The following is a 13,277-nucleotide window of genomic DNA, read 5'->3' as shown; positions in this document are numbered from 1 at the left end:
TGTCCGGGTATGGAGGGAACGTATGAATGAAGCCTACAACATAGCATCAAAAGTGAATGCGGAAGAGCAGAAAAAGAGCAAAGAATACTATGACAGAAGATGTCATGGAGCAGAATTGACACCGGGAAGTCGTGTGTTAGTCAGAAACCTACGAGAGAAAGGGGGTCCAGGAAAACTTCGATCATATTGGGAAGAGAAGGTTTATGTGGTTGTGGGGAGAAAATCTGATGACAGCCCTGTTTATGAAGTAAGAACAGAAATAGGAGATAATAAAACAAGAATATTGCACCGAAATCTACTCCTACCATGTGATTACCTGCCACCACAGCAAGCCATTCAGGAAGTTGATAAACGTCGATCAAAACCTCTCAGACAACGACGTAGGAAGGAAGTTATTGATGGAAGTGATGACAGTGAGAGTTCAGATGAGGAAAATCAAACCCTTGTATTCCGTATACCGAACAGACGCGGAACCAACATTCCTCAACAAAGTGAGTTATGTCCTGAGGCTCCTGAGTTTGTACCTCAAAATGCACCCAATAACTGTATGGTCTCAGATGATCCGTCACCAGTTACTGAAGAAATGGTTGAAGAGGTAAGAGCAGAGGAACCCCTAGAGGATGCAGAAATAGGTTGTCCAATGGAAGAGCGAGGACCTACAGATGCAGTTCCAAACACATCAGAGAATGAACTAACAAGCGACATGGAAGCAGAGTCCATTGAAGCTGCTAGGACTGAATCATCAAGAGAACTACCCAGCAGGAAAGCATCAAGTAGAGAAGTAAGAAAACCGGTGATCCTGACGTATGACACTCTAGGAGAACCAAGAGAAGTACCAAGAACTGTCCAGTTCAGAAAGGTGTGGACACCTAAGGATCAGGTAAACCGACCAGAGTGGTATCTACCAACAATCTACTTTACTGAGGACTTTAACTGTGATGAATAGACTGGTTTGGTTATTGTGATTAGAGTCAACCTACTTTGAGGATAGTTGTTCAGAGCTGGTTGAAGACGGAGGAAGAGCTCCAGCTGAAGAATGAAAAAAAGGTTATTGTTAATGTTATGTTTAGTCAGGTTATGGTTATCATTGATGTGTTAATGTTGAGGGAAGTACTATGGACACTGTCTCACATCTCTTCACTAAGGACAGTAGAAGGGACAATGGAGACATCCACCAGTTAGATACTGGGATCCTGGATGTGGGAGACGTCCTACAATCAGGAAAAAGGGGTGTTGACCTTTGAGTAAGGACAGTTCCAATTGGGTCCAAATTAACCATACGTAGGCCATATTTTTGGGCCAATGTCAGGGACGACATGAAATTAGCGGGGGAGAGTGTGACAGGTAGAGACAGACTGCAGCCATGATGTAAAATCATCCAGCACCTGTGGAGTTAAAGCTCTAACAAGAGACACAGGAAGTGGTCACTGACACAGCAGGGTGTGCTGGGAGGGAGACAGTGATCCAGGAGAGTAAATAGGAAAAGGGAAGAGACACCATGTTGGTCCTGAAGCAAAGCTAGAAACTCTGGACTGTAGAACAGAACAGTGATAACAGAAGGGAGTTTAGCTGAGCAGCTGAAGGCCAGAACTGATTGAGACATCCATCTTTCCCAGTGATAAGTACAACTGCCAGTATACAGTGATATCTGTTATGAAAGACTCATGTACTGTATGTGATAGCTGTGGAGACTGTGTGAAGAGAAGAGAAGTAAAACCTTAACAACAACTGCTGTCTGGGATTGTCCCTTCGTCTGAGCTCTCTAATATCCAAGAACTCATATACACTATGTCCTACCTCGCCCCGCTGTGAGACGGACATACGACACTGTATTTTGTGAATTATTTGAAACAATTTTTCAATATAAATCAATTAAACATAAACACATGAGCAGGATTTACCGAGATCATTGGAATCATCTATACGAGTTCTTCCAGATTACAGAAAAATCATAGACCTATCTAGTGTTTTTTCTTCTATTTTTATGGACTACTCAGGAATTTGCTGATGGATGGAAACTCTGGTGGAGAAGATGGACTTGCTGATGAGATGGAAGTGCAATAATGTGACACTGAATTTAGAGGAAATCCATCGACTTAAAAATAACTGAATGGCTGCTAAGAGTCACTGGGGTCTTTTGCAACGTCCATGACCACTCCTTTTTCCTTCCCAGACAAGGTTTCTGGCTTCCAGCTGAGACTGTCCGCCTGTCGCCTTCCTGAGGGTGATGCTGCTGCGGAGGTGATCGTCGTGAGAGGACTTCCAGCCACTGAGTGACATGTACACTGCCGGTGTCAGCCTGCGACAACCACATGTACTCGCACGTTCCCACGCAAGCACTGGGTGGCCGTGTCTGGCTTTGGCTATAGACAAATGACCCGAAGAAACAGGGTGAGGTTCACACGCCTCGTATGATAAAAAGACTTTTTATTTTAATCATAATATTTAGTCTTATGTCTCACTGTGACCAGGGACATTTAGGGACATGTTTTGGACACGTATTAAAGAAAGACTTAGACGTTTAAGGGACAATAATAATGGGGTCTGGACCTGTCGGTCAAATATGGCCAAAAATAGGAAACACGTAATAAAAGCAACTGGCCTATGGACGGCCATGGCGGACAGAAATTTAGAGGAAAACCATTAGGGGGTTCAATAAAGAAGGGGATGTTTTCTTGAGAAAACCCATTTAAAGCTAAAGCCCCATGTTGAGAAAACGTAGCTTTTTTGTTGCAGTTTTTTGAGCCAAAGTTAGGAGTGGATTGAGCAGAATGGAGACGTCTAAGACCTTCTTAACTATTTCCCATTCCTTTTGTAAGCATTCTTGGCTTTGGCTCAAAAAATCGCAACAAAACTGCATTTCTGCAACATGGGGCATCAGCCTAAAGAAGACGTGTCACCTTTTGTGATGTCCCATAATATAGTAATCTTGTATCTAGAGATGAGCGAGTAGTATTTGATCGAGTAGGTATTCGATCGAATACTACGGCATTTGAAATACTCGTACTCGATCGAGTACCACTCGCTATTTGAATGGAAAAGTTCGATGCAGAACCAGCAATGATGGTATACAGTCGGCCAACCAACGCTGGTTCTTCTCCTACCCATAGAAGTCTTCTCCGTGCAGCTTCCCCGCGGCATCTTCCGGCTCTGAATTCACTCTGCCAGGCATCGGGTCTGGGAAGAGCCGACTGCGCATGTCTGCTTGTAGTGTGGACATGCGCAGTCGGCTCTGCTCAGGCCCAATGCCTGGCAGAGTGAATTCAGAGCCGGAAGACGCCGCGGGGACGCTGCACGGAGAAGACTTCTCGGAGGATCCAGCCCGACCCTCACTCGTGGACTTGGTAAGTATAATTTGATAGAACGTTGCCTACCCCTGAAACGAGCATTTTCCCCCCATAGACTATAATAGGGTTCAATATTCGATTCGAGTAGTCGAATATTGTGGGGCTACTCGAAACGAATATCGAATCTCGAACATTTTACTGTTCGCTCATCTCTACTTTGTATCATCTTGTCTTATACCCCTGTGTTGAGCTGTTGCTCCGTTATTCCTACTAGAAATGTATGAATAAATTGACAACCGGGTATTACAACTCTTCTTTTGAAAAGGGTGAAGTCAGACACCCCCACATTGACAGACACATTGGACAGTGCCGGAACGTGTATGGACACCCCCCCTACTGGTGACACCTACTTGTCAATTATTGATACATTTCCAGCAGGAATAACAGAACAGCAAAACATAGAGTTATAAGAAAAGATGCCCCAGAATTGTTACATTATGTGGATACAAGTTTTTACTAAACAGTCACGTCAGGAAAGGTTCCCTTTAAAGATGACATCTCCAAAACACCTGCAATATCCTAATATCCCAATTGTAGGGGCTTTATAAAAAAGTGAAGACATAGTCACCCTATCCAAAATGGAGAAACATTCATGTACTGAATGATTGTATCAAACGTATAAGACGTATATTACTATATATAGAGCTATATAGACGACATAATATCAATACGTCCCAATCACCGGAGTCATCTCCTTACTTGGCAGAAATTGCAAAGCCAGGGAGTTGTCATTTTACAATCTCTCTTATAATAGTGTATAAAAAGGGAGTCACCTGGATGTGTCATTAGAACTCACCAGGATTACAAAAGAAATACCAGGAACTTCAGCGACATCTTTATTATGCAACAGACAGAGCCCGGCACAGTCTTACCTGCAGGTGAAAGTTTGGTTTCGTCTCACTTTGATTTCTAAAGAGTCACTGTCAGGGGAGATTTCCAGCTTGGACAATATTTCGCTTTCTCCGTGATGTTCTGCAAGGAAACGGAGAAGACATTACTACCCCAATGATATAAAGTCAAGCCCCTGCCATAGAACATTCCAGATAATCTGACACAGAAATAAGGAAATCGGGGTCTTAAATCTACTTTGACTTAGAAACTCCAATATTTTTTTACTGAACCAAATGATATGTGTGGGCTGAGATTATAGAGCGGGACATTAGGCAGGCATTTCCTGGTGAAGCTTGTGCTTCATTGTTCTGTCTGGAGAGACTTTTGTCAAGTCCTTACACATGTTTTTGCAGCTGAAGAATCTTTTATTCTTCGTGTTTATGTTATGCAACTGCTTTTATCCTTGTGTCGCACACCCAGATACATTGTATATAGCAGGTAGAGGTCAATGAGCTTATACCATGTTGCAAATATAAAAAAGGTTATGCACATGGGACTAATGGGGTCTAGATCCATCTCTGCTCCAACGTGCACTTGTACATGGTTTCCAGTGTTGCATAGTCTACAGTAGAATGGACATAATAAGACATGAAATGTAACACAGTAGAAAAAGAGATAGGATTGGGAGGTAGGAGACATCTAAGCAATATGAAGCTATTCTTAGAACATGTTCCTCCGCTCTGTCACTGTATAACTTTATTCCTAGTACAATAAAATGGTTCAAAGTGATATCAATATAATGTTCAGCTAAAACATTGTGCAGGCTCAGTGCGGTTATGTTCTTACTGTCCAGGTGACCATATAAGACATTGTCCAGTGCCACACAGATAAAAACATTACTCATACAGCTGCTTTTATATCCTATGGCGCTGTAATACAGGGGTGGATGGTACTGGGATACAATGTACAATGGTAACACTTTATTCTAAACAATCTATACAGTATTATTCTATGAACTGTCTGATCTAAGGGTTGGCAGTCCTGGCAAAAGGACTGTCCAGAAAGTCCTCTACAGGGCTCAGGCTCTGAGATATAGTGGTCCTTGAAAGTTTGTGAACCCTTCAGAATTTCCTATATTTCTGTATAAATTTGACCTAAAACGACATCGGATTTTCACACAAGTCCTAAAGGTAGATAAAAAGAATCAAATCACACAAATGAGTAAAAAAAAAAATTATATTTGGTCAGTTATTTATATGAGAAAATCGTCCAATATTACAGGTCTGTGAGAGGTAAAAGTAAGTGAACCTTTGTTTTAAGTATCTGGTGAGACAACCTTGTACAGCAATAATGGCATCTAAAGGTTTCCAGTAATTGTTGGCAAGTCCTGTTCATCGGTTTGGAAGGATTTTTGCCCATTCCGCTCTATAAAACAGCTTCAACTCTGTTAGTGGGTTTCCTCCCATGGACTGCTCCCTATATTGGTGGGTTTCCTCCCATGGACTGTTCCCTATATTGGTGGGTTTCCTCCCATGAACAGCTCCCTAAATTGGTGGGTTTCCTCCCATGGACTGTTCCCTATGTTGGGGGGTTTTCTCAAATGAACTGCTCCCTATATTGGTGGGTGTTCTCCCATGGACTGCTCCCTATATTGGTGGGTTTTCTCACATGAACTGCTCCCTATATTGGTGGGTTTTCTCTCATAGACTGCTCCCTATGTTGGGGGGTTTCCTCCCATGGACTGTTCTCTATATTGGTGGGTTTTCTCCCATGGACTGCTCCCTATATTGGTGGGTTTTCTCCCATGTACTGCTCCCTATGTTGGTGGGTTTTCTCTCATAGACTGCTCCCTATGTTGAGGGGTTTCCTCCCATGGACTGTTCTCTATATTGGTGGGTTTTCTCCCATGAACTGCTCCCTATGTTGGTGGGTTTTCTCCCATGTACTCCTCCCTATGTTGGTGGGTTTTCTCCCATGGACTGCTCCCTATGTTGGTGGGTTTTCTCCCATGGACTGTTCCCTATGTTGGTGGGTTTTCTCCCATGGACTGCTCTCTATATTGGTGGGTTTTCTCCCATGGACTGTTCCCTATGTTGGTGGGTTTTCTTCCATGGACAGCTCCCTATGTTGGTAGGTTTTCTCCCATGGACAGCTCCCTATATTGGTGGGTTTTCTCCCATGAGCTGCTCCCTATATTGGTGGCTTTCCTCCCATGAACTGCTCCCTATATTGGTGGGTTTTCTCACATGAACTGCTCCCTATGTTTTTGGATTTTCTCCCATGGACTTCTCCCTATGTTGGTATGTTTTCTCCCATGAGCTGCTCCCTATATTGGTGGCTTTCCTCCCATGGACTGTTCCCTATGTTGGGGGGTTTTCTCTCATAGACTGCTCCCTATGTTGGGGGGTTTCCTCCCATGGACTGTTCTCTATATTGGTGGGTTTTCTCCCATGAACTGCTCCCTATGTTGGTGGGTTTTCTCCCATGGACTGCTCCCTATGTTGGTGGGTTTTCTCCCATGGACTGTTCCCTATGTTGGTGGGTTTTCTCCCATGGACTGCTCTCTATATTGGTGGGTTTTCTCCCATGGACTGTTCCCTATGTTGGTGGGTTTTCTTCCATGGACAGCTCCCTATGTTGGTAGGTTTTCTCCCATGGACAGCTCCCTATGTTGGTGGGTTTTCTCCCATGAGCTGCTCCCTATATTGGTGGCTTTCCTCCCATGAACTGCTCCCTATATTGGTGGGTTTTCTCACATGAACTGCTCCCTATGTTTTTGGATTTTCTCCCATGGACTTCTCCCTATGTTGGTATGTTTTCTCCCATGAGCTGCTCCCTATATTGGTGGCTTTCCTCCCATGGACTGTTCCCTATGTTGGGGGGTTTTCTCTCATAGACTGCTCCCTATGTTGGGTGGTTTCCTCCCATGGACTGTTCTCTATATTGGTGGGTTTTCTCCCATGAACTGCTCCCTATGTTGGTGGGTTTTCTCCCATGGACTGCTCCCTATGTTGGTGGGTTTTCTCCCATGGACTGTTCCCTATGTTGGTGGGTTTTCTCCCATGGACTGCTCTCTATATTGGTGGGTTTTCTCCCATGGACTGTTCCCTATGTTGGTGGGTTTTCTTCCATGGACAGCTCCCTATGTTGGTAGGTTTTCTCCCATGGACAGCTCCCTATATTGGTGGGTTTTCTCCCATGAGCTGCTCCCTATATTGGTGGCTTTCCTCCCATGAACTGCTCCCTATATTGGTGGGTTTTCTCACATGAACTGCTCCCTATGTTTTTGGATTTTCTCCCATGGACTTCTCCCTATGTTGGTATGTTTTCTACCATGAGCTGCTCCCTATATTGGTGGCTTTCCTCCCATGGACTGTTCCCTATGTTGGGGGGTTTCCTCCCAAGGACTGCTCCCTATGTTGTTGGGTTTTCTCCCATGGACTGTTCCCTATGTTAGTGGCTTTCCTCCCATGAGCTGCTCCCTATATTGCTGGGTTTACTCCCATGGTCTGTTCCCTATGATGTTGAGTTTTCTCCCATGAACTGCTTGCTACAGGACAAACTTATTTAGAAATATCGGAACTTCTGAAGAGTTCATAAATGTTCAAACACCACTGTAATAATGGACCCAGAATAAAATAGGACCCAAAGGTTCTGCCATAACACATCCCCATTTGGAATGAGTTTGATCTTTAAGAAAAATACTTCTATTGGGCGGACAGAACTTCAGTCCTAAAATAATGACACTGTCTAGTTGTGGACATCTTTGTAGGGTTTATTCTACCGCCAATACACATCACTTTACCAGGCTGGAAGATGAACGAAGTACAAATTACAATGAAAAATCCTGCTCTCATCTACTGAACTAGAACTGTTTGGTCAAAGAGCGAAATTAAGAATCTTGACATATAATGGATTATAATTGAAAATGTGGCTGAAGATCTCCGCACCCGACCATAGGCCATAAATGATCAAATGGAAAAGGAAATTCCTCTCTACACGGTGGAGGCCAATATAAACCCCATCTAAGTTATTACCAAGTAGAATAATGCTTAGCGTGTTATAATGTATATCCTCATTGGGGTCCTTAACCCAATAAGACCTACAGCAACAGCCTCATTCATCTGTCCTCGAAGCAGTGATAGAGTAAAGTAATATTAGAGATGGTTTACTATTCATGACTGTACAAGCCTCGGGCACGGACAGATGGAGGAGGCAAAGGCAACCAAATCTACTAATAGTCAAATTGGTTCTTAAAAGTAAACGGAGTATACAAACCAAGCCAAGGTTATAGCAATGTATATATACTTGGAAATTGCCAACTTGTAAGTTCTCTAATTGATACATTGTAGCCATATAAACCTAATGCTAAACCTAAGGGCTGGACGAAACACCAGTATTAATATATGTGCCCCCTTGAGGATATTTATCTCCCTATACATGTAACCTCCTATGTAGATAATATATATACATGTTTAATAGAAAAAAATAATAATATAATAAATAGTAACATGAAATAACAATCCAAGGAACGATAGGAGTAGAAGAATGTCTTGGCACCATGTAAAGAACCAGTTGTAAACATGTAACAAATTGGTGATACAAGATGACTACTTCACCACAATCCATTAACCCTTGACCACTTAGACAGAAGTCAGGGCATTTGGCTTGTTGATAGAATGATGTGCCCGCAGTCATAGGGTTGGCAGCGCGCCGCACCGTGTGTGTACAAAGGCTTTACTCACACACAGGCCATGTGACGTCTCCGGCATTACAACGCCAGCGTCTATCAGCTCACACTTCAAGAAAACATTAGTCTCAGTTCTGAGGAAAAGACAACAAACGGGCTCGGACCTAATGTAAATATGTATTCTGTAGCTATAATTAAAGGCCTTTTATCGCGGGCCTGTGATATAAACATTCCAGGACAGCCGTTCCCTCGCCGCCCATGTAACCAGTGCCTGGAGTAGAAGAGGTCGCGCTCGGCCCCCAGCTGGGCCCTAATTGTTTTCTCAGGTACAATATTTAGTAGGAGCAGGAAACAGACACGGCCATTATTCCTTGCCATACAATGGAGCGCCGTGACTCCTGTGTCGCACCGTGGGGAAAATCTATCAGGCAGCGTTTATCGAATCTGAGGTTAACCCTTTACATCTATACAAAAAACCTTGTAACAATGTGCTTAAAGGATTCCAAATACAGTGGACAGTATAAAGGAATATTTGGGGATTGCAACCCTTATGATAGGCTATCAGTATCAGATTATTGCGGGTCCCCGACAATCAAATTTTTAACGTGGCCCTCGGTTCGGTTAGTCCTCCAGCCCATTCATTGTTTTCATCAGTCCTCCGTAGACTTGGTATATTGTATGGCAATGATAATTCCGGTGAATGCCAAGTCCTGTGGACCTCTTAAGCAGCTGGTTGGTGAGGGTGCCATGAGTTGGTCCACCATCAGTCTAATATGGATGCCATAGGCCCCTTAACACTGCCATCCTGGAAACTCCTTTAAGATATAAGAGTGTAGACGGTTTGACTGAAGTATAAACCCTATAATAATGGCCGAAGGAAAAACAAGTTACTATAATCTATCTAAGGAAATAAAAGGCCATATGGGAAATAGACAATACAACAAGACACACCTTCTGGTATGGCGGACCGCATGGGGACCCCCCAAACAGAATACCAAATGCATTTGCAAGCGCTGTGCAGTGAAAGAACAAGGACCCCATAGACTATAATGGGGTCCGTGTGCTTGCCGCAAGATCTCCGCACAGAGCATGTGGATAGGAAAGCATTTCACGATCTACTTTCCTGTCTGCATGTTTGCTGCAGAAATCTCGTGGCAAGCACAAGGACACCATTATAGTCTATGGGGTCCTTGTGTTTTCGCTGCACACCGCTTGCAAATGCGTTCGGTAGTCTGTTCGGGGGATCCCCATGCAAATGCAGATGTGAACGAGCATAAACCTATAGAAGTCATCAGATGACAGCGCTATTTATCAAGACTATACTGTATGGTAAATGTAAGCGGAAATATATAAGGGGCCACCTGGTAGCTATTGCTTTAAATCCCATTGGGGAACTCTACATTGGTCGTCCTATTTTGTCCACATGGTGCACATTACTGTCTAGGACGGATCACTTTGTACATTCCTTATAAACATCACCATTAACAATGAAAACATTGCGTAGGTTATTAGAGAATGAGCCTCGGATTGAATTCCCAACCTGTAACGTGAATTGTAGGTTTACAATACAGCACAATGGGAAATCCCGGCCATTACTCCATCATTGTGATACCTATAGATGGGCTCCAGGTTTTCGTAGGTCATTCCATTACTCTTGTCAAACAGTAATAGTCACATTATTCATCTTTGTTTCTCCAAAACATCAAGTTGCCATTTTCCTGGTGGACTGTAAAATTAAGGGATGACCCGGGAAAGGGCTTCTGAAGTCTTTATAAATACATTGCAAAAAATCCACTTGTCTAGTAACAAAAAGAGCAAATGATTCTGTCTTTTTGCACAGGGAACAGCAAGCGTAAGTCTTATGAGTGAGGTTTGCAGACAACGGGCTACGGAAGGGGCTAAGATGCCCATATACATTAGACTAAAAGTAATGCAGAATGACAATATCAATGAATGATGAATCTGGAACAAAGCTGGTCGCACTTAAATGGGTATTCCATGTATTACTTATAACCCAGAGGGAGGTTTAATGTAACAAAAACTATGGGGGAATTCATCAATCCCTTGCAAGAACGACAATATGGCACATGCTTGGTACAAGACCCTTCCGGCGCGGTTTTGAAAATCGCAGCATGTCTATTATATCTACAGAGATGCTGACGATTTGGTTTGGAGCCATACAGGATCTGTGCACTGTCAGACAGGTACTGTCTAACTCTACATGTACTTGTGCGTTCCTGTCTATTAGCACATACAGAGTCCAGTGCAACCCACATGCGCACACAGGTGTACACTCCTGAAGACTGTCGAGCGAACCTGTCTAAGTTCAGGTTCAACAAGTTTGAACTTTGCCCAAAAGTTCAGTTCGGGTACCCAAACTTGATCAGAACCCCATTGAAATCAATGGGAACCTAAATTTGGTGACCCAAAAATGGCTGTAAATTGGGAATAGTAAAAAGTGCAAAATCGGGGTGATAACGGGGCAAGTGCCCTGCAAAACATGGGGCAGGGAAAGTACTTAAAATAATAACATAAAATTAAAAAATGTAATTAAAAACAAATAAAATAATAATTTTGAAACAGGTGGAAGAGGAGGAGAAAGTAGCCAACAATGTATCCACTCTCAGTGCTGAAGTTCGGGTACCCGAATCCATAAAGTTCAGCACAGACCCGAACTTTGCGATTCGGGTTCGCTCATCACTACTCCTGAACCTTTATGGAAGCCCTATGGTACAAAACTGAGAATGAATGCAGACACTTCCATGAGCTCATGGTATGTATGTGAACCCCTGTAAAGCCTAAAGAGGATACAAGTACTCCATATCACACATGTATACTGAGGTTAGACGTGAGCAGCGAGGTGTATCCACATCTGCCGATTAATAAAGATCAAGTTTCCCTTGGAATCCATTATTTCTCTGTATACATGCCCCCGATCTGCAGACATAAAACAAATGAGCCGCTGACATTTTGTATAACCATAAAACATCCTTTATCAGCTGTGGAGCATTAAGTGATCCAGAGCAGCTCAGCAGCCATGAAAAATGGACACGACCTCCCCATACAGAGCTACAAGGATTGTTCTTGTCTATCAAAAGAAAGGAATTCCTTTAAATTCGCATAACTTGGCTACTTGTAATATCTCGTGTAAGAAGGGGCTAGAGGCAGGGCATTGTGGGTAACCGGAGCGTGTCATATTTATTGGGATCGCTGTCTTGAGTATTCTGCTTATATCCCATCTGTAATATATTCAGTTATAAAGCGTAAGATTGTCACCTTATAGCTTGTTACACCCACATACTGAGACGTTGGATACAAATACTCTCGAGATTTCAGGTGGACATGGAAGAAGATACATTGTTTCATTCTTGGTCCCCCATACATATTATAGAAAATCAGCTGAATCCCTGGATTTTGGTGGATCGGTTGACCATTTAATATGTATGGTGGTGGGACACAGAAGGATGGGGAATGTTTAAGTTAAACAGCGGAACCTTTAGTTCTCCCATGAGAGGTGCCAGGTAGCCCCCCATCAGAAACACATATATGTTCAGATAAACCATGTATGCCGAGAGGAATAGCCCCCAATAGCCAGGCACTGAAGGCGGGCCTCCAGCTTAACCCAATGTACTAAGTATACGTTTCTTAAGCAGATCCACTACTCGATACATGATTGACCAGCGTGGACGAAATGTGGCTAGTTGGAATAGCGTACTCCTTGGATTACTCTTTATACATCTTTAGCCACCTGTTAGATCCGATGCTTTAGTAATCTATGACTTTTATTAGCGCGTACTGATGTTCCCCTTGGAAATAATTTAGAAATCCCATTCCCAAGCCTTATGTTCAATGTATTCTTTATCACTTGCTGCTATTTGGGATGAGATTGACGTATGGCTTGAATGTAGATGAATTGACCTATAGCTTCGTTGTATGACCAGATGGAGATCTTTGGCTAAGATCAATCAACACCAAGTTCATCAGAAATGCTATAAACAGACAAAACAAGAATAATGATATCTTGCTTACCGCAAAGTTTTTCCTGTTACTCATGAGTAAGCCAGAATACAAGACGCTGACAAAATAGCAGGAACAGTAAATGAGGTCTTACTGGAATCCATGTGATGTCCAGAAGAAATGCCATCAATTCCAGAACCTTAGTCAGTAGTGCCCTGATCATTAAGGAGGTTGCTGTAGGTATATTTGACGTATATGTATCTATAGTTAGGATACTCTTTGTTCTGTCCGTGCAACAACGTTTCCTTTTTCTACTTTTTCTCAGGAATGGTTCTAGACTTGCCTAAATGATGCCTATTTTTTGCCTATAAGGACTAATGCAATAACGTGGCCCCAAAGCACCCTATTAGCCCTGTCCAGATCCATACACATACCATGCATTCCTTGTAGGA

General features: G+C 43.0%; 1 protein-coding gene across 1 annotated transcript in view; it reads right to left on the bottom strand.

The window, feature by feature from the left end:
* The window catches only part of LOC142184819 (vascular endothelial growth factor receptor kdr-like), a 114,947-nt gene that overhangs the window by 83,069 nt on the left and 18,601 nt on the right, over nucleotides 1-13,277 (bottom strand). The window contains exon 2 of the mRNA XM_075259913.1: nucleotides 4,220-4,319. Within this exon, the coding sequence (XP_075116014.1) occupies nucleotides 4,220-4,319 (100 nt within the window). The remainder of the gene's footprint in view (nucleotides 1-4,219; nucleotides 4,320-13,277) is intronic.

The sequence above is a fragment of the Leptodactylus fuscus genome, chromosome 11 (genome assembly GCF_031893055.1).
Source record: "Leptodactylus fuscus isolate aLepFus1 chromosome 11, aLepFus1.hap2, whole genome shotgun sequence".
Classification (NCBI taxonomy): Eukaryota; Metazoa; Chordata; class Amphibia; order Anura; family Leptodactylidae; genus Leptodactylus; species Leptodactylus fuscus.
This window is presented reverse-complemented; position numbering and strand designations above follow the sequence as displayed.